This window comes from Lampris incognitus, chromosome 16 (assembly GCF_029633865.1).
Source record: "Lampris incognitus isolate fLamInc1 chromosome 16, fLamInc1.hap2, whole genome shotgun sequence".
NCBI lineage: Eukaryota > Metazoa > Chordata > Actinopteri > Lampriformes > Lampridae > Lampris > Lampris incognitus.
This window is the reverse complement of record NC_079226.1, coordinates 2,482,816-2,504,700: the sequence shown is the minus strand read 5'-3', so window position 1 is coordinate 2,504,700 and position 21,885 is coordinate 2,482,816. Positions and strand designations below refer to the sequence as shown.

Sequence of the window (21,885 nt, the reverse complement as noted above, 5' to 3'; positions counted from 1 at the left end):
TGTCTCAGGTTAACACCGGCGTGCCGTGTCATTTCATACACCTCTCACACACCTCCATCCAGCCCTGATAATTCACATTAGACAAAAGAACAAACTCTTTGTACACTTTCTTTCTGGAGGTTGCACAGTTGCAATGTTGGATAGTCAGATGACTTTCACAAATGGACAGCTTCTCTGCAGCCTGTCTGCTCATCAGCTCTGATACTGTTTCTGCAGAAACAGATTTCTGAGTTTTTGCAGAAACAAAGCCTCAGTATTTTGAGTTGAGTCAGACTTAAATTAATGGTTGATACTCAATCCACTACTACTACTTTCAGCATCCTACTGTATTCAGCATCCTTCTCCCAATATACCCAGCATCTCTCCTCCACACATGTCCAAGCCATCTCAATGTTGCCTCTCTTGCTTTGTCTCCAAACCGTCCAACCTGAGCTGTCCCTCTAATATACTCCTTCCTAATCCTGTCCTTCTTCATCACTCCCAGTGAAAATCTTAGCATCTTCACCTCTGCCACCTCCAGCTCCTCCTCCTGTCTTTTCATCAGTGCCACTGTCTCCAAACCATACAACATAGCTGGTCTCACAACCATCTTGTAAACCTTCCCTTTAACTCTTGCTGGTACCCTTCTGTCACAAATCACTCCTGACTCTTCTCCACCCGCTCCACCCTGCCTGCACTCTCTTCTTCCCCTCTCTTCTGCACTCCCCATTACTTTGGACAGTTAACCCCAAGTATTTAAACTTATATAACTTTGTCACCTCTACTTCTTGCATCCTGACCATTCCACTGTCCTCCCTCTCATTCACACATAGGTATTCCGTCTTGCTCCCACTGACTTTCATTCCTCCTCTCTCCAGTGCATACCTCCACCTCTAAAGGGCTCTCCCCCACCAGCACCCTACTCTCACTACAGATCACACTGTCATCCGCAAACATCATAGTCCATGGAGACTCCTGCCTGATCTCTTCTGTCAACCTGTCCATCACCATTGCAAACAAGAAAGGGCTCAGAGCTGATCCTTGATGTAATCCCACCTCCACCTTGAACCCATCTGTCATTCCAACCACGCACCTCACCACTGTCACACTTCCCTCATACATGTCCTGCACCACTCCTACATACTTCTCTGCAACTCCTGACTTCGTCATACAATACCACACCTCCTCTCTCGGCACCCTGTCGTATGCTTTATCTAAATCCACAAGGACACAATGTAACTCCTTCTGGCCTCCTCTATACTTCTCCACCAACATTCTCAAAGCAAACATCACATCTGTGGTGCTCTTTCATGGCCTGAAACCATACTGTTGCTCGCTGATCGTCACCTCTCCTCCTCTTAACCTAGCTTCTATTACTCTTTCCCATATCTTCATGCTGTGGCTGATCAACTTTATACCTCTGTAGTTGTTACAGTTCTGCACATCACCCTTGTTCTTGAAAATCGGTACCAGTATGCTTCTTCTGCACTCCCCAGGCATCCTCTCACTTTCCAGGATTGTGTTAAACAATCTAGTTAAAAACCCCACTGCCATCTCTCCTAAACATCTCCATGCCTCCACAGGTATGTCATCAGGACCAACTGCCTTTCCACTCTTCATCCTCTTCATAGCTGCCCTCACTTCCTCCTTGCTAATTCACTGCACTTCCTGATTCACTATCCCCACATCATCCAACCTTCTTTCTCTCTCATTTTCTTCATTCATCAGCCCCTCAAAGTACTCCTTCCACCTTCTCAGCACACTCTCCTCGCTTGTCAGCACATTTCCATCTCTATCCTTGATCACCCTATCCTGCTGCACATCCTTCCCAGCTCGGTCCCTCTGTCTAGCCAATCGGTACAAGTCCTTTTCTCCTTCCTTAGTGTCTAACCTGTCATACAACTCACCATACACCTTTTCCTTTGCCTTTGCCACCTCTCTCTTTGCTTTACGCTGCATCTCCTTGTACTCCTGTCTACTTTCTTCATCTCTCTGACTATCCCACTTCTTCTTTGCCAACCTCTTCCTCTGTATACTTTGCTGTACTTCCTCATTCCACCACCAAGTCTCCTTGTCTTCCTTCCTCTGTCCTGATGACACACCAAGTACCTTCCTAGCTGTCTCCCTCACTATTTCTGCAGTGGTTGCCCAGCCATCTGGCAACTCTTCACTACCACCCAGTGCCTGTCTTACCTCCTGCCTGAACTCCACACAACAGTCTTCCTTCTTCAACTCCCACCATTTGATCTTCAGCTCTGCCTTCACTCGCTTCTTCTTCTCTGTCTCCAAAGTCATCCTACAGACCACCATCCGATGCTGCCTAGCTACGTTCTCCCCTCTCACCACCTTGCAGTCTCCAATCCCTTTTATTATTTTTTTTCAAAAATTTATTTCGGATTTTTCCCTTTTTTCTCCCAATTTAGTGGCCAATCGATCCCTATTTTAATTCAAACACCCACCCTCGTACTGCATGCGTTCGCCAACTGCATCTCTCCGGCCGGCAGTCTCGAAGGAGACGCCTCCCCACTTTCGTGACAAGGCGAATCCAAGCCGAACCACTGTTTTTTCCGACACACACAGAGACGCATTCAGGTGACGAACACAAGCCGACTCCGCCCCCCTCCCGAAGACAGCGCTGCCAATTATCGCTGCTTCATCGAGTCCGGCCATAGTCGGATCTGACGAGACCGGAGCGCAAACCCCAGTCCCCAGTGGGCAACTTCCAATCCCTTTTAGATCACGCCTCCTCCATAAGATATAGTCCACCTGTGTGCACTCTCCTCCACTCTTGTACGTCACCCTGTGTTCCTCCCTCTTCTTGAAATATGTATTCACCACAGCCATTTCCATCCTTTTCACAAAATCCACCACCATCTGTCCTTCCACATTTCTCTCCTTGACACCATACCTTCCCATCAACTCCTCATCACCTCTGTTCCCTTCACCAACATGTCCATTGAAGTCCACTCCAATCACCACTCTCTCCTCCTTGGGTACCCTCTCCACCACGTCATCCAACTCACCCCAGAATTTTTCTTTCTCTTCCATCTCACACCCAACTTGCGGGGCATATGCACTGATAACATTCATCAATACACCTTCGATTTCCAGCTTCATACTCATCACTCTGTCTGACACTCTCTTCACCTCCAACACACTCTTGACATACTCTTCCTTCAGAATTACCCCTACCCCATTTCTCCTCCCATTCGCACCATGGTAGAAGAGTTGGAACCCACCTCCAATGCTCCTGGCCTTACTCCCCTTCCACCTGGTCTCTTGCACACACATTATGCCTACCTTTCTTCTCTCCATCATATCAGCCAGCTCTCTCCCTTTACCAGTCATAGTGCCAACATTCAAAGTTCCACGGCACCCTGCTGGTTAACAGTACAGGTGGTGGTCGTTGGTAATCTGGGCCTCGACCGATCCGGTATGTAAATCTGATTTATGATCCGCATATTTGATATGACAAAGATTTTACGCCGGATGCCCTTCCTTACACAACCCTCCCCATTTATCCGGGCTTGGGACCAGCACTAAGAATGCACTGGCTTGTGCATCCTCAGTGGCTGGGTTGATTCACCTGACCTACATATTAATCATTAATTATTTACAACTAAAAAATGTTGCTGAATGTTTTATTAAGTCGTGTTTAAGGTTTTTAGACATGAATAGTCAAATCTGATCATTGATTTCAGTCTGACTTTTGACACTTCTAGTCTCTTCCTGGACTGTAGAGAGCATGTCAGTGGCGTGTTGGTGACACTATCCATGTGTTGACTCTTGTAGCTGCGTCTGCTCGGTGAGTGTCGCGGCAGCATTGATGCGGTGAAGAGGATGGGCTTTGAGCTGAAGGAGGAAGAGGACACGGCGTCCGGACTGGCCGACCCCAGCAGCTCAGAGTCCCAGACATCAGGTAACTCTTGTCCCCATAAAAAGTCCATCCGATGTTTTTAATGCCGCTGTCTCTGCTGCTTTTTCACCTCAACTAAGTCCAGCAGCACACGAGCTCTCCGTCACTTCTCCACCAGCATTCATACAAGGTGTCTTTCAGTTCCATTCTAACAACAAACCAGTGGAATCATTTTACAGTGATTTGACAAAAGTTCTCATCATGCTCAATTATACATCACCATATCATCATCTAACATCATCGCTGATATGATCTCATATCACATGATGTTATCTCTCATCATATCCATTTTTGACATCGCCATTGCCCACGTCATTTTGACATCATCTCATATCATCACATGATGTCACTTTACGTCATATCTCCGATATCATCTCATCATCATTTGACATAATCTCTATTACCTCATTCATCACATGTAACATCCCATTATATCTATATCTGGCATCATCCCTATCATTTCATATCTGACATCATTGTTTACATAATCTAACACCTCTCACATAATCATCTCTGATGTCATCTCATATCATCATCTGTCATCTCTGATATTATCGCATATGTCTAATCACATCATATACATCTCTGACATCACACTCTCAGGAGTGATTGAGCGCTGGGAGCTGCTGCAGGCTCAGGATTTGAGCAAAGGGCTCGGGCTGAAGCAGAACCAACAGCAGTGGCAGCAGCTGGACTCGGACCTGAGCAGCATCTGGGTCTGGCTCTGTCAGACGGAGGAGGATCTGGAGCAGCAAAGGAGACTGGACCTCAGCACCGACCTGCAGATCATAGAGCAACGCATCAAGAAGCTCAAGGTGACCTTTCTGAGTTGGCTTCAAGCTTAGCATGACAACATAAAATAATCTAAAAGTTTTTCTGGTGGCTCAGGCCTGGTGGTAGTGAATCTGATTTCTTAACAAAACCATTTCATCTGCTGTTTCCATGTTGATCATTCCTTATGAGCTCCTCAGTGAATATTTGAATTTTGTTTAAGAAGCATTTTAAGTTTGTTTATTCCGTGTTGTTGGCAAGTCTGTTGATACCAGAGCGTCAGCTGAATGCTTCATACGTGAATCTGAATGTCTGCTCAGGAGCTGCAGAAGTCTTTTGACAGGCGTAAGGCCATCGTACTGTCAGTCAACCTGTGCAGTGCCGAGTTCATACAGTCCGACACAGAGGAGATGCGCGAACTTCAGGCCCGACTGAAGAACATGAACAACCACTGGGATAAACTGGGCTGCTCCCTGGAGGAGTGGAGGAGCGCTCTGCAGGAGGCACTCATGCAATGTCACGTATGTTCAGATTCCGCCAGACGATGTCAAGACAGGAGTCTATAGGAGAGAGTTTGGTTGAGCTAAATTAACATTTAAAAGAAAACAAATTTTTGCCAATTTTTATGGTGTTCCTCTCAGTTACTTGTGTAGCACTGATACTGAAAATATTATCATGATAAAAGGGAATTTTCTATGATATAAATATTACAATATCTGCTTACATTTGTAAAAATGCTATGTTTAAGAATCCAACTGAGGTTCATCACACTGAACTGTTTGGTAAAGTATAATATCAAATGGTAAAGTATAATACCAAACCAGACTAGTTTTCATATAATACTCCCTCACATATTACACAGCTCGTGTTCTGAGAAATGTTATATATGCCCCGTTTCCCGAGGACACTGGCAGGTGAGAACCCAAACGCATGACTCACAGACTAGAAGGGTTTTTTTGTTTTTGTTTTGTTTTTGTTTTTGTTTTTTGGACAAGAACACTCAGTTTAATAGTCAAGGGCAGGCAGACAGGCAACAAGTTCAAATTAGCGGGGAAGTCACTCCAAACAGGCAACCAGATCCACCGAGGGCCAGGCAGACAAAGTCCAGGAACAGGCAGAAGACCTCCAACATAGTAGACAGGGAGAACTTTAGGCTGGCTAGCTTGGCTCTAAACACGAGACAGTCTGACAGGGGACCAGGGAAACCGGGGGAGTATCTGAGCTGGGGACACAATGAGGGAATGGGTAGCGGGTGTGGGAAACATGGTTGACTGAGGAAAAAACCAGGGGCAGGAACTGACATGACAAGACAGGTGAACTTCACAATAAAACAGGGGAGACACAGACAATGATAGAGGTAGTAATAAGTGACTCAACCTATGGAAGACCACATAACTGACAGAACTACACTGGGAGACATCATAACAAGATATTCTTCTTATCACTAGACAAGAAAATTGCGTATCATGATATGACAATATCCAAATGTCATCCCCAGACAGTACCACTGAAAAAGAATAAATGAGAATAATGACTTATTTCAGGCCTCAGTCTGAAATATAAAGAAAAAATGTGGAATGTAAATCAGTTTGGATGACATGCATCATTGTTAATCTGACAAACAGGACTTCCATGAGATGAGCCATGGTCTTCTTCTGTGGTTGGAAAACATCGACCGCCGGAGGAACGAAGTAGTTCCCATCGATCCGGTCCAAGACAGCGACACACTGCAGGAGCATCACAAAACCCTGACAGTATGCAAACCCCATCACACACTTTCATACCATATTCATAATCACACCAACAAACCTGATTCCTACTGACCTGTCATACATGATGTCATTCAAACCTGGTTCATCCTGAACCTGTCATACATGATGTCATTCAAACCTAGTTCATCCTGAACCTGTCATACATGATGTCATTCAAACCTGGTTGATACTGAACCTGTCATACATGATGTCATTCAAACCTGGTTCATCCTGAACCTGTCATACAGGATGTCATTCAAACCTGGTTCATACTGAATCTGTCATTCATTATGTCATTCAAACCTGGTTCATACTGAATCTGTCATTCATTATGTCATTCAAACCTGGTTCATACTGAATCTGTCATTCATTATGTCATTCAAACCTGGTTCATACTGAACCTGTCATACATGATGTCATTCAAACCTGGTTCATACTGAACCTGTCATACATGATGTCATTCAAACCTGGTTCATCCTGAACCTGTCATACATGATGTCATTCAAACCTGGTTCATACTGAACCTGTCATACATGATGTCATTCAAACCTGGTTCATACTGAACCTGTCATACATGATGTCATTCAAACCTGGTTCATACTGAACCTGTCATACATGATGTCATTCAAACCTGGTTCATACTGAACCTGTCATACATGATGTCATTCAAACCTGGTTCATACTGAATCTGTCATTCATTATGTCATTCAAACCTGGTTCATACTGACCTGTCATACATGATGTCATTCAAACCTGGTTCATCCTGAACCTGTCATACAGGATGTCATTCAAACCTGGTTCATCCTGAACCTGTCATTCATTATGTCATTCAAACCTGGATCATCCTGAACCTGTCATACATGATGTCATTCAAACCTGGTTCATACTGAACCTGTCATACATGATGTCATTCAAACCTGGTTCATACTGAATCTGTCATTCATTATGTCATTCAAACCTGGTTCATACTGAACCTGTCATACATGATGTCATTCAAACCTGGTTCATACTGAACCTGTCATGCATGATGTCATTCAAACCTGGTTCATACTGAACCTGTCATACATGATGTCATTCAAACCTGGTTCATACTGAATCTGTCATTCATTATGTCATTCAAACCTGGTTCATACTGACCTGTCATACATGATGTCATTCAAACCTGGTTCATCCTGAACCTGTCATACAGGATGTCATTCAATCCTGGTTCATCCTGAACCTGTCATTCATTATGTCATTCCAACCTGGTTCATCCTGAACCTGTCATACATGATGTCATTCAAACCTGGTTCATACTGAATCTGTCATTCATTATGTCATTCAAACCTGGTTCATACTGAACCTGTCATACATGATGTCATTCAAACCTGGTTCATACTGAACCTGTCATACATGATGTCATTCAAACCTGGTTCATCCTGAACCTGTCATTCATTCAAACCTGGTTGATACTGAACCTGTCATACATGATGTCATTCAAACCTGGTTCATCCTGAACCTGTCATACATGATGTCATTCAAACCTGGTTCATACTGACCTGTCATACATGATGTCATTCAAACCTGGTTCATCCTGAACCTGTCATACAGGATGTCATTCAAACCTGGTTCATCCTGAACCTGTCATACATGATGTCATTCAAACCTGGTTCATACTGAACCTGTCATACATGATGTCATTCAAACCTGGTTCATCCTGAACCTGTCATACAGGATGTCATTCAACCTGGTTCATACTGAACCTGTCATACAGGATGTCATTCAAACCTGGTTCATCCTGAACCTGTCATACATGATGTCATTCAAACCTGGTTCATACTGAACCTGTCATACATGATGTCATTCAAACCTGGTTCATACTGAACCTGTCATACATGATGTCATTCAAACCTGGTTCATACTGAACCTGTCATACATGATGTCATTCAAACCTGGTTCATACTGAACCTGTCATACATGATGTCATTCAAACCTGGTTCATACTGAACCTGTCATTCATTATGTCATTCAAACCTGGTTCATCCAGAACCTGTCATACATGATGTCATTCAAACCTGGTTCATACTGACCTGTCATACAGGATGTCATTCAAACCTGGTTCATACTGAATCTGTCATTCATTATGTCATTCAAACCTGGTTCATCCTGAACCTGTCATACATGATGTCATTGAAACCTGGTTCATACTGAACCTGTCATACATGATGTCATTCAAACCTGGTTCATACTGAACCTGTCATACATGATGTCATTCAAACCTGGTTCATACTGAACCTGTCATACATGATGTCATTCAAACCTGGTTCACACTGAACCTGTCATTCATTATGTCATTCAAACCTGGTTCACACTGAACCTGTCATTCATTATGTCATTAAAACTTGGTTCATACTGAACCTGTCATACATGATGTCATTCAAACCTGGTTCATACTGAACCTGTCATACATGATGTCATTCAAACCTGGTTCACACTGAACCTGTCATACAGGATGTCATTCAAACCTGGTTCATACTGAACCTGTCATTCATTATGTCATTAAAACCTGGTTCATACTGAAACTGTCATACATGATGTCATTCAAACCTGGTTCATACTGAACCTGTCATACATGATGTCATTCAAACCTGGTTCATACTGAAACTGTCATACATGATGTCATTCAAACCTGGTTCATACTGAACCTGTCATTCATTATGTCATTCCAACCTGGTTCATCCTGAACCTGTCATACATGATGTCATTCAAACCTGGTTCATACTGAATCTGTCATTCATTATGTCATTCAAACCTGGTTCATACTGAACCTGTCATACATGATGTCATTCAAACCTGGTTCATACTGAACCTGTCATACATGATGTCATTCAAACCTGGTTCATCCTGAACCTGTCATTCATTCAAACCTGGTTGATACTGAACCTGTCATACATGATGTCATTCAAACCTGGTTCATCCTGAACCTGTCATACATGATGTCATTCAAACCTGGTTCATACTGACCTGTCATACATGATGTCATTCAAACCTGGTTCATCCTGAACCTGTCATACAGGATGTCATTCAAACCTGGTTCATCCTGAACCTGTCATACATGATGTCATTCAAACCTGGTTCATACTGAACCTGTCATACATGATGTCATTCAAACCTGGTTCATCCTGAACCTGTCATACAGGATGTCATTCAAACCTGGTTCATACTGAACCTGTCATACAGGATGTCATTCAAACCTGGTTCATCCTGAACCTGTCATACATGATGTCATTCAAACCTGGTTCATACTGAACCTGTCATACATGATGTCATTCAAACCTGGTTCATACTGAACCTGTCATACATGATGTCATTCAAACCTGGTTCATACTGAACCTGTCATACATGATGTCATTCAAACCTGGTTCATACTGAACCTGTCATACATGATGTCATTCAAACCTGGTTCATACTGAACCTGTCATTCATTATGTCATTCAAACCTGGTTCATCCAGAACCTGTCATACATGATGTCATTCAAACCTGGTTCATACTGACCTGTCATACAGGATGTCATTCAAACCTGGTTCATACTGAATCTGTCATTCATTATGTCATTCAAACCTGGTTCATCCTGAACCTGTCATACATGATGTCATTGAAACCTGGTTCATACTGAACCTGTCATACATGATGTCATTCAAACCTGGTTCACACTGAACCTGTCATTCATTATGTCATTCAAACCTGGTTCACACTGAACCTGTCATTCATTATGTCATTAAAACTTGGTTCATACTGAACCTGTCATACATGATGTCATTCAAACCTGGTTCATACTGAACCTGTCATACATGATGTCATTCAAACCTGGTTCACACTGAACCTGTCATTCATTATGTCATTAAAACCTGGTTCATACTGAAACTGTCATACATGATGTCATTCAAACCTGGTTCATACTGAACCTGTCATACATGATGTCATTCAAACCTGGTTCATACTGAACCTGTCATACATGATGTCATTCAAACCTGGTTCATACTGAACCTGTCATACATGATGTCATTCAAACCTGGTTCACACTGAACCTGTCATTCATGATGTCATTCAAACCTGGTTCACACTGAACCTGTCATTCATTATGTCATTAAAACTTGGTTCATACTGAACCTGTCATACATGATGTCATTCAAACCTGGTTCATACTGAACCTGTCATACATGATGTCATTCAAACCTGGTTCACACTGAACCTGTCATTCATTATGTCATTAAAACCTGGTTCATACTGAAACTGTCATACATGTCATTCAAAGTGCGCGACAGTTAACAAACAGATAAAACAAAGTCACTAAGCAGACTTCTGTCTGCTAGTTTTGCTTTATTCTATTGCTACACTTTCGGCGGCTCCCGTTAGGGGGCGCTATAGTGGATCATCCGTTTCCATCTCTTCCTGTCCTCTGCATCCTCCTCTGTCACAACAGCTACCTGCATGTCCTCCCTCACCACATCCATAAACCTTCTCTTTATCCTTCCTCTTCTCCTCTTCCCTGGCAGCTCCATATTCAGCATCCTTCTCCCAGTATACCCAGCATCTCTCCTCCACACATGTCCAAACCATCTCAGTCTTGTCTCTCTTGCTTTGTCTCCAAACCGTCCAACCTGAGCTGTCCCTCTAATATACTCGTTCTTAATCCTGTCCTTCTTCATCACTCCCAATGAAAATCTTAGCATCTTCATCTCTGCCACCTCCAGCGCCACCTTCTGTCTTTTCATCAGTGCCACTGTCTCCAAACCATACAGCATAGCTGGTCTCACAACCATCTTGTAAACTAATTTTGTTTTATTATTATCTTTATACAGTTAATTTTGATTTCTGTCATTTCCACTGTACCGTCTAGTGAAGCAGAAAATGCTTTAAAAGATTCTTTTAAAGATGTTTTAATTGGAAGTCCTGTTCAAATCCTGTGACTCTGACAGCAAATCCGTCGTGAGCTGCTGGACTCTCAGCTGAAGGTGGCATCACTGCAGGACATGTCGCTCCAGCTACTGGTCAACTCACAGGGCAGTGACTGTCTGGAGGCTAAAGAGAAGGTCCACGTCATCGGGAACCGTCTGAAACTGCTCCTGAAGGAGGTGACACATGACCTCCGTGAGCTGGCCAAGATCCTAGACATCAGCAGCAGCCATCAGGTGAGGAGGCGTCGGTCCACTGTGCATTCTGGGAAATTAACCTTCTCATTCTGTGGAGTGCCATGCACATCAGATGACTTTTTGGTTTTTGTTTGTGTGTGTTTTGTTTTTTTGGATTCCCCCCCCCCTTTTTCTCCCTAATTGTATCCGACCAATTACCCCACTCTTCTGAGCCGTCCCGGTCTCTGCTCCACCCCCTCTGTTGATCCGGGGAGGCTGCAGACTACCACATGTCTCCTCCCATACATGTGGAGTCACCAGCTGCTTCTTTTCACCTGACAGTGTGGTTTCACCAGGGGGACGTAGCGTGTGGGAGGATCACGCTATTCCCCCCAGTCCCCCCCTCCCCGAACAGACACCCTGACCGACCAGAGGAGGCGCTAGTACAGCAACCAGGACACATACCCACATCCAGCTTCCCACCCACAGACACAGCCAGTTGTGTCTGTAGGGACGCCCAACCAAGCCGGAGGTAACACTGGGATTTTAACCGGCGATCCCTGTGTTGGTAGGCAACGGAGTAGACCACCACGCCACCCGGATGCCCCCTTCAGATGACGTTTTATCTCACACTTTACTCCTTTTACATGCAAACGGAACTTTCCCAGAGATGAATAAACCATCATGAGAACATGCTACTGTGTATGAAAAGTCTAAATAATACCGTGTCTGCATGGGTTTCCTCCGGGGGCTCCGGTTTCCTCCTACAGTCCAAAGACATGTAGCTCAGGTAGAGCACCCGTAATAAATTGTCCCTAGAAGTTCTACAGTAATACAGCGGTGGGGTATTTTAACATGTCTACCAGAATCACTTTGACTGATCCCTGACTTCTGTTTAACGTTTGTTGTTTTGATTTGTGTTGCTTAAACAAATCTGTCTTTTTACTTTTTTCTGGTTCATTATATATGCAAATGCAAAAAATCTTCATTTTAATGCTGCTCTCTGTGCTTGGCTTTCCATCTGTCTGTCTGTCTCAGGATCTGCTGTCCTGGTCATCTGCTGATGACTTGGACACATCTGGTTCTCTCAGTCCAGTGTCAGGAAGGAGTACGCCCAGTCGCCGTCGATCGGTATTGTATTGCATTGTACTGTATTGTATTGCCCCTAATACCCCCCTCCTTCAGTCATCTGTAGATCTCCACACCTCCACCTCTGACCTTTGAACCTGTTTTCCAGTTTCCAATATATCTCTCCTCCTGCTTGTTGTTCATTCCCATATCTCCTGCTTAAACCTGGAAGAATCTTTATTTCTTTCTTCCTGCCTTGTCTTGGAGGACTTGGATTATTTCTTCTTCTTTTTTTTATTTAAAACATTTTCTAGTCAGCATAGTTCTGCCCTGTTGCCCTATAGATTTTTACCTGCTGATGGACTTTGTCGTGTTCTTGTTTTGTTTGTTTAGTTTGTTCCCGAGAAACTCTGGCTGTTTGAAACTGCTGAATTGACCTGACATACATACATGAGCCGACATAAAACCTGAAACCTGATGTGTAAATTCAACAGGGCAGGAAGTTTAACTCATTTGTTCAACAAGCAGTGGCTTGTTTCTCATGTAGGTCAATCCAAATAATGATGCACTCATTACTGCTTTTAAGATGTGCGAGCTTCCTCAAATCTACATACCTCTACACATCTCTCCAAATCTTTACATACCTCTACACATCTCTCCAAATCTTTACATACCTCTACACATCTCTCCACATCTTTACATACCTCTACACATCTCTCCACATCTTTACATACCTCTACACATCTCTCCACATCTTTACATACCTCTACATATCTCTCCACATCTTTACATACCTCTACACATCTCTCCACATCTTTACATACCTCTACACATCTCTCCACATCTCTACATACCTCTACACATCTCTCCACATCTCTACATACCTCTACACATCTCTCCACATCTTTACATACCTCTACACATCTCTCCACATCTCTACATACCTCTACACATCTCTCCAAATCTTTACATACCTCTACACATCTCTCCACATCTTTACATACCTCTACACATCTCTCCACATCTCTACATACCTCTACACATCTCTCCACATCTTTACATACCTCTACACATCTCTCCACATCTTTACATACCTCTACACATCTCTCCACATCTTTACATACCTCTACACATCTCTCCACATCTTTACATACCTCTACACATCTCTCCACATCTTTACATACCTCTACACATCTCTCCAAATCTTTACATACCTCTACACATCTCTCCACATCTTTACATACCTCTACACATCTCTCCACATCTTTACATACCTCTACACATCTCTCCACATCTTTACATACCTCTACACATCTCTCCACATCTTTACATACCTCTACACATCTCTCCACATCTTTACATACCTCTACACATCTCTCCACATCTTTACATACCTCTACACATCTCTCCACATCTCTACATACCTCTACACATCTCTCCACATCTTTACATACCTCTACACATCTCTCCACATCTTTACATACCTCTACACATCTCTCCACATCTTTACATACCTCTACACATCTCTCCACATCTTTACATACCTCTACACATCTCTCCACATCTTTACATACCTCTACACATCTCTCCACATCCTTACATACCTCTACATATCTCTCCACATCTTTACATACCTCTACATATCTCGCCACATCTTTAGATACCACTACTCTGCATACCTCTACTTATCTCTACATACCTCTACATATCTCTCCACATCGTTAGATACCTCTACATATCTCCACACATCTTTACATACCTCTGCATACCTCTACATATCTCTGCATACCTCTACATATCTTTACATATCTCTCCACATCTTTACACATCTCTTCGTACCTTTGCATATCTCGACATATCTATACACATCTCTGCTTATCTCAACATGTCTGCGTGACCAAGGCAAATCCTACATCACAGTAAAATGTGCATGTGGCTGTTTACACCTGGGATTAACATGCGTCTTGGGTGATCTGATCACAAGTGGACAGCTCTAAGTACAGGTGTGAATACACCCAAAATGTCTTCAATGCGTCTTGAAATCCAGTTGCTCAGGCCACATTCGGGGGTAGCCTGGGATGCATTTGTCCACATTGCATTTGAAGTGTGTGTCCCAGGCCACACTGAAGGGCAGATAAGGCAGTCACCAAAGCTTCCTCTGGGTTTAGTTTTTTTTTTTTTTTTTTACCTCGTCTGTAATTTCTGACACACATCAGACCCACAACTGGAAAAGCCCCCGTCTACTTGTATGTTCAAGTTCAATTTCAGGTTCAAGTGCATTTATCCACAGCAGCGAGGAGCCCGACCCTCTCAAACCTGCTGGAATAATTAAATAATCTGACACTGAACCGGTGTGGTCGGGTCGAGCCTGTCAGGGTTGAGAATTACAAACACTAGAATCAGAGTGTCTTTATGCATGCCTGTGTTGGCCACACTTTGTGGTTTATTTTGTTCCAATGTCGGGTTGTTGAGTTACCAGTGCTGGGGGTGCTGCTGCTGGAGGACATCTTCTAAGGCTGAGTGTTGTCAGGTAGTGTTGTTTGTGCGTTACCCCCAAGGTGGTCTGACCAGCCAGTATATATATATATGATGTGAGTTAAGTTCTGGTTAGTTGACCTCTTACAGTTTTGGGTAAATAAAAACGACCTGTGATTCCTCTTGCCTACCAGCCCGGTCCCTTACAATGCTCAATAACTGCACTGCTGTGGGCTGGGCAAACGATGTTTCACTTCATTTCATGTGCACAAGTGCATGAAATGAAACGACAAATAAAGTGTTTCTGATTCTGATAATCCAGGTAAGAAAGTGAATCGCTTGGCATGGCAGGGATGAGCACAAGTCCATGAGTACTGGGATGGCATCCAGTGCTTTACCTGTGCCCCGTCCATAGGGTTAGTGGCTGTGTCAGGAAGGGTATCCGACATAACATTTTGCCAAATCATTATGCAGATTGACAAGATCATACCGGATCGGTGGAGGCCCGAGTTAACAACAGCCACCATCGGTGCTGTGCCCTCCCTCACGTGGTACCGATGGAAGCTGTAAAATCCGCTGTGGCGACCCCGAGAAACAGAACAAAACACCAATTGTATTCTTACAGTGAGTGTGTTCTCTGCATGTAACCATCCTACTGTATAGGAGCAGTGGGCAGCTGCAGCACCCAGGACAAACTCCAGTTCTTCTTCCCATTGCCTTGCTCAGGGGCACAGGCTAACCCTATTATTAACATTATAATATTATTATTATTATTATATTATATACTATGAACCCTAACATGCATGTCTTTTTGATGGTGGGAGGAAACCCACACAGACACAAGGAGAACATACAAACCCCACACAGAAAGGACCTGGGAAGACCTAGGGTTTGAATCCAGGGCCTTCTTGCTGTGAGGCAACAGTGCTGACCACTGGGCCACCGTGCGGCCCAGTTGTGAATTACATCAAGGTTGTACAATGTGTGACTTTTAGCACCATTGCCATTGGAAAATTGAATTAAAAGTAAAACAAAAACACAAAAGCACAACTCCTGGTACAGGCTCTTGTTATATCACGCATTGACTACTGCACCTCCTTACTGGCAGGCCTCCCTGTATGCACTGTCAAACCTTTGCCAATGATCCAGAACGTGGCAGCGCGTCTGGTCTTCAACCAACCCAGAGCAGCACATGTCACTCCACTGTTCATATCCCTCCACTGGCTCCCAGTTGCTGCCCGCATCACATTCAAAACCTTGATGCTCGCTTACAAAACAGCACCTGAAACGGCTCCCGCCTACCTGAACTGCCTCATTCAGGTCTACACTCAGTCCCGCTCACCACGCTCTGCCAATGAAAGCTGCCTGGCACTTCCCCCACATCAGGGCCCCAAGTCACGAGCCAGACTCTTCTCTTCTGTAGTTCCCCGGTGGTGGAACGAGTTACCAAACTCCATTTGATCCTCTGAGTCCCTCTCCATCTTTAAGAAGAAGATAAAGACCCAGCTCTTTCTCCAACACCTCCACACCTGATGGTGTTGATAAAAAAAAAAATAATGCGCCCTATGCATGGCCTTTGCGCACTGCCTGTTGTTGTTGCCTCCTGACTAGATCCTTGCTTGTGTTGTATTAACTCGCAGATGAATGTCGCTTTGAATAACAGTTTCTGCTAAATGAAATGGTAACATTGTCAGGCGTCCAGGTGGTGTAGCGGTCTATTCCGTTGCCTACCAACACAGGGATCACCGGTTCAAATCCCTATGTTACCTTCAGCTTAGTCGGGCGCCCCTACAGACACAATTGGCCATGTCAGTGGATGGGAAGCTGGATGTGGGTATGTGTCCTGGTTGCTGCACTAGCGCCTCCTCTGGTCGGTCAGGGCGTCTGTTCAGGGGGGGGGGCTGGGGGGAATAGCGTGATCCTCCCACGCGCTACGTCCCCCTGGTGAAACTCCTCACTGTCAGGTGAAAAGAAGAAGCTGGTGACTCCACATGTATGGGAGGAGGCATGTAGTAGTCTGCAGCCCTCCCTGGATCAGCAGAGGGGGCAGAGAAGAGATTGGGACAGCTTGGCAGAGTGGGATAATTTGCCCGGTACAATTGGGGGGGGGGGGGAATCCAAAAAAATAAAATAATTTTGTTACATTATAACATTGTAAAACCAAAATCTATAGGTTAAATACATACGTACCTACATCCAGACATAGACACATATGAAAGAATAAATAATAGATATGAGATGATAAAAATAATAAATAAATGAATTTGAAAAATAAAAATAGATAAACATCAATTAGGAAATAAAATAAAATGCATAAGTATATTTGTGCTCTAACCTAACTGTATCAGATAAGTAAACAGGATTACAGATTTAGATTTATGAACTTCGGAGTAAGAAAATAGAACAATAGTCCAGAGACACAATTGGTGTCCACTCAAGGTACATGGCACTGAAAGTTTATCACGAAAGAAAAAACTAACTGCAATCAATATAAAACTTTCTGAGGGTTTCTGATATAAACTAAAACTATCAGGAACAATTATGCTAACCGATTGAACATCAACCAGTGTCACCAACATTGTGCTTATTAGCACCGTTCCCATGGGAATGGACAAAGCAAAGACACCATGTAACAAAAGGGGAAAAATGTCCATATGTGTTGTAGACGGGATTACCGTACTCAGACAGACTCTGGTTAGGCATCCTCGGTGTTTCATGTCCTCACATCTGTATAGTGCTGTTAGCGAGCAGTCACTGTAGCCAGCTAGCACTATCAGTTGGCTTTAATCAGGCTGATGAGGTTCGGGCTCAGAGTGTAAACGTCCAGTTTCATGTAAACTGGCCCAGTCACGCAAGGTATTGGGGAATAATGTCCATACCGGGCAATAACTGAAAAATTCAAGATAGGTTTGCTCCCCGAACAAGCCACATGATAAAGTGGTGTTAGCCAGCCCTGCAGCTAAGCTAGTTAGCTCTTCATTCCTGCTGGTAGCCAGCCGTGAAAGTTTCCGCTTCCTCAAGCAAGGAGAGCTGTTTTCTGGCCCCGCTTTGGAGTGTAATTTGTAAGTGAGCTGGGTAAAGCAGGGATGCCTTGAGGTCTAAACCATACAGCTTCGCCATGACTTCTCGGTAGTTCACTCGCTGCTCCAACACCTCTGGGGTATAGTCCTCAAAGATATGTACAGCTGAGCCACGGTATTGAAGCTTACCCCAATGTTTGCAAGATTCCCTGATGATCTGGTCTTTGATCTGGTGGTGGTGTAGGCAGACAATCACAGGCCGCAGCCTCGCTCCATTTTGCGGCCTAGCAACGAGCGCCCTGGAGCATCACTGGAGCTCCAGGGTCCAGCTCCAGTGGTGAAAAGTGAGTCTGTTTGCCCAGTAGCTTGACCAAGAGTTCCGAAAAAAGTTCAGTGGGTAGTGGCCCTTTAATGGACTCAGCAAGGCCGATGATTCTGATGTTGTTTCTGTGGCTAGCCTGACGTTGCTCTTGGCCAGAGCCTCACATTGTTGCTGTAGCTTACTGATGCACTGGTTCTGGAGGTTGGCGTTTGACTCAAAAGACTCGATGTGCTGACCGTGTTCCATCACCGCAGACTGTATTTGATCCAGTTTCGCCTCCAGGGCTGCAAAGCTTGTCTTGCACTCTGCCCTCAGGTCTACTAGCATGCTAATGATGCTAGTCTCAGAGGAGACGCCACTTGTGGGCATGGTGTCTGGTTCATCCTGCTTGGATGATTTAGGCTGTTTTGGCATTGTACCGGAGTATTAGAAGGCAATTAGGTATTCACAACTCTACTTCGAAACTATCTGGGGTGGTGAAAAAAATTAGTTGAAAGAAATTAGCGGGAGAGCCTGAGACTATGCTTCCACTCACATGTTCCTCAAACCGGAAGTCCTTGGCAATTTCTTTAATGTGCTTATCAAAGGAAAGGCTGGGATCAAATGTACCAAGATTTTTGGCTGCCACACTTTGTGAAACCAGTTTTTGATTGTTACTGTTACTTGATCAAATTGGTGTCTGTGTCTGGCAGGGCCAATGACCAGGTGTGAACTGATGTACTTAGAGCTGTCCATTCCTGATGGGATTCCCCAAGACGCATGTTCATGCCAGGTGTGAACAGCCTCTATGTCTTCCTATAAGACCAGTTTGTCTGTAAAAACATTTCAGTCAAAGTTCAGCAGTTCAAAGTGGCTCCACACTTTGAAAGCCAGACCCTCTGTTAGCCACAGGTCTCCTCCACTTCCACTTCTGATTTCGTTTGCTGCTCTTCGTTCAGTTTGGGATTTTCTTTCATCAGTTAGCTTTGTCTTTATTTGCCTGGACTGAAACATACTTTCTTTCTTTTACCTCCCCCCACCCTGTTCATTGCAAACAGCAACGGGGCAAATGTAGTCTGTCACAACCTGGACCCTCTGTGAGCTGTCCACACCACAGGTACCTTTCTGTTGGCTTCTAGCACAATCTGAAGATAATGGAACTCAATGGCCCACCATGCACTTGGAGACCCATTTTTGTTTACATGCAAAGAGCCCAAGTTTCACACAACAGCTGTTTCAAAGAACATCAGTTCCCAAGTGTGGGTTTGAAACTAATGAATTCCATCATCTTCTGTACGTCTAGACGTTGTGTTGAGGATAGAGAGGAGACACACATCTATGAGGGACAAAACAACATCCTCAATATCCTCCCAACCAACAGCCGCTGTCTGTGTATAACCCGAATAACCTCTTGACCTCTAACAAGCCCTTGCTGTTACTGAGCACACACACCGGTTCTCTCAGAGCCAAGCCAGTAAATGTCTGCAATGAACAATGCTACAGCTGCAGTTTCTGCTGCACCCCCGTCTCTCTGTCTCTCTCTGTCTGTCTGTATGTTTGTCTCTCTCTTTCTGTCTCTGTCTGTCTCTCTCTCTAATTTACTCTGTGTGACATTTCTTCATCATCTTCTCATACTTTTATCTTGCTGACTGTCCTCTATGCCCGCTCCACCCTTCAGTGTGTCCTCTATGCTCCAGCCTTCAGTCTGCCATGTGAGCCTCATGTCATGACATGACAGATGGTACTGACGGTACTTCACCATTATCACAGTGACAATGTCATCTCACTTTCATTTGATCTGAACTTCTCACCAAATAAAAACAGGCTGGGATTTGTGTGTCCTCAGTGGGTAGGTGTCAGTGAGCTTCACAGTCCTCTGTAACGTCCCTTATTTCCTCAAGTCCAACACGTGAGCCGTACTCCTCATTACATTGTCAGTACTCATCATTATTGAACTGAAAGTGAATATCGTGAATCCCCCATCACAAACTATGTTCTAGTTGTTGTGCGCTTGCCTTGGTGTGCTTTGCATTTTTTCCCAAACAACCAAAACCATCCAAGTGGACCTGTAAGAACATGTAAAGAATGGACTCTTACTTGCAGCATGACTTCTGCCTTCTGTCAGAACACCCGTCAGCTCACCCCACGCGTGTCTGTCATAACACCTGTCAAATCCAGTGGGTCAGTAAATCCTCTATGGGGCAGTACAAGCCTGTTTGATGCCATAAGCAGTCATGATTGTTCCTGCATGAAACAGGCTTGTACTGCCCCATAGAGGATTTACTGACTCACTGGATTATTTCTCCATATTTGTTCAGCACTTTCCCTGCCCTTGTTTCTTTTAACAAAGTTACATGTACATATATGTATGTATGTACATATATGTATATATGTGTGTATGTGCCCTGACCAAACTGTGTGATTGTGTATTTGTGCAACCTGCTCAGTGAGTGTAGTTTCCCGGTGTCAGGTGTTTACGCCACATTGTCCTTAAAATACACAACACCATGCAGTCCCCTGGAAGTGGAACTCACATCTTGTTTACATTGAGTACGTCACAGGCAACACAGATAAAGTACACATGATACTATAAGATAAAACACAGATAAAGTACACGTGATACTATAAGATAAAACACAGATAAAATACATAGGACACTATGATAAAACACAGATAAAGTACACATGATACTATAAGATAAAACACAGATAAAATACATGGGACACTGTATGATAAAACACAGATAAAATACACATGATACTATAAGATAAAACACAGATAAAATACACATGATACTATAAGATAAAACACAGATAAAATACACATGATACTATAAGATAAAACACAGATAAAGTACACATGATACTATAAGATAAAACACAGATAAAATACATAGGACACTATGATAAAACACAGATAAAGTACACATGATACTATAAGATAAAACACAGATAAAATACACATGATACTATAAGATAAAACACAGATAAAATACACATGATACTATAAGATAAAACACACATGATACTATAAGATAAAACACAGATAAAATACACATGATACTATAAGATAAAACACAGATAAAGTACACATGATACTATAAGATAAAACACAGATAAAATACACATGATACTATAAGATAAAACACAGATAAAGTACACATGATACTATAAGATAAAACACAGATAAAATACACGTGATACTATAAGATAAAACACAGATAAAATACACATGATACTATAAGATAAAACACAGATAAAATACATAGGACACTGTATGATAAAACACAGATAAAATACACATGATACTATAAGATAAAACACAGATAAAGTACACATGATACTATAAGATAAAACACAGATAAAGTACACATGATACTATAAGATAAAACACAGATAAAATACACATGATACTATAAGATAAAACACAGATAAAACACACATGATACTATAAGATAAAACACAGATAAAATACACATGATACTATAAGATA

At 43.3% G+C, this 21,885-nt stretch overlaps 1 protein-coding gene across 2 annotated transcripts in view; it reads left to right on the top strand.

The window, feature by feature from the left end:
• syne1b (spectrin repeat containing, nuclear envelope 1b) overlaps positions 1–21,885 on the top strand; it is a 394,236-nt gene that overhangs the window by 361,350 nt on the left and 11,001 nt on the right. For both annotated transcript variants that reach the window (XM_056296155.1, XM_056296154.1), the window contains 7 exons: positions 3,772–3,898; positions 4,499–4,710; positions 4,987–5,187; positions 6,292–6,420; positions 11,377–11,589; positions 12,568–12,660; positions 19,452–19,510. In XM_056296155.1, coding sequence (XP_056152130.1) covers positions 3,772–3,898; positions 4,499–4,710; positions 4,987–5,187; positions 6,292–6,420; positions 11,377–11,589; positions 12,568–12,660; positions 19,452–19,510 — 1,034 coding nt within the window. The remainder of the gene's footprint in view (positions 1–3,771; positions 3,899–4,498; positions 4,711–4,986; positions 5,188–6,291; positions 6,421–11,376; positions 11,590–12,567; positions 12,661–19,451; positions 19,511–21,885) is intronic.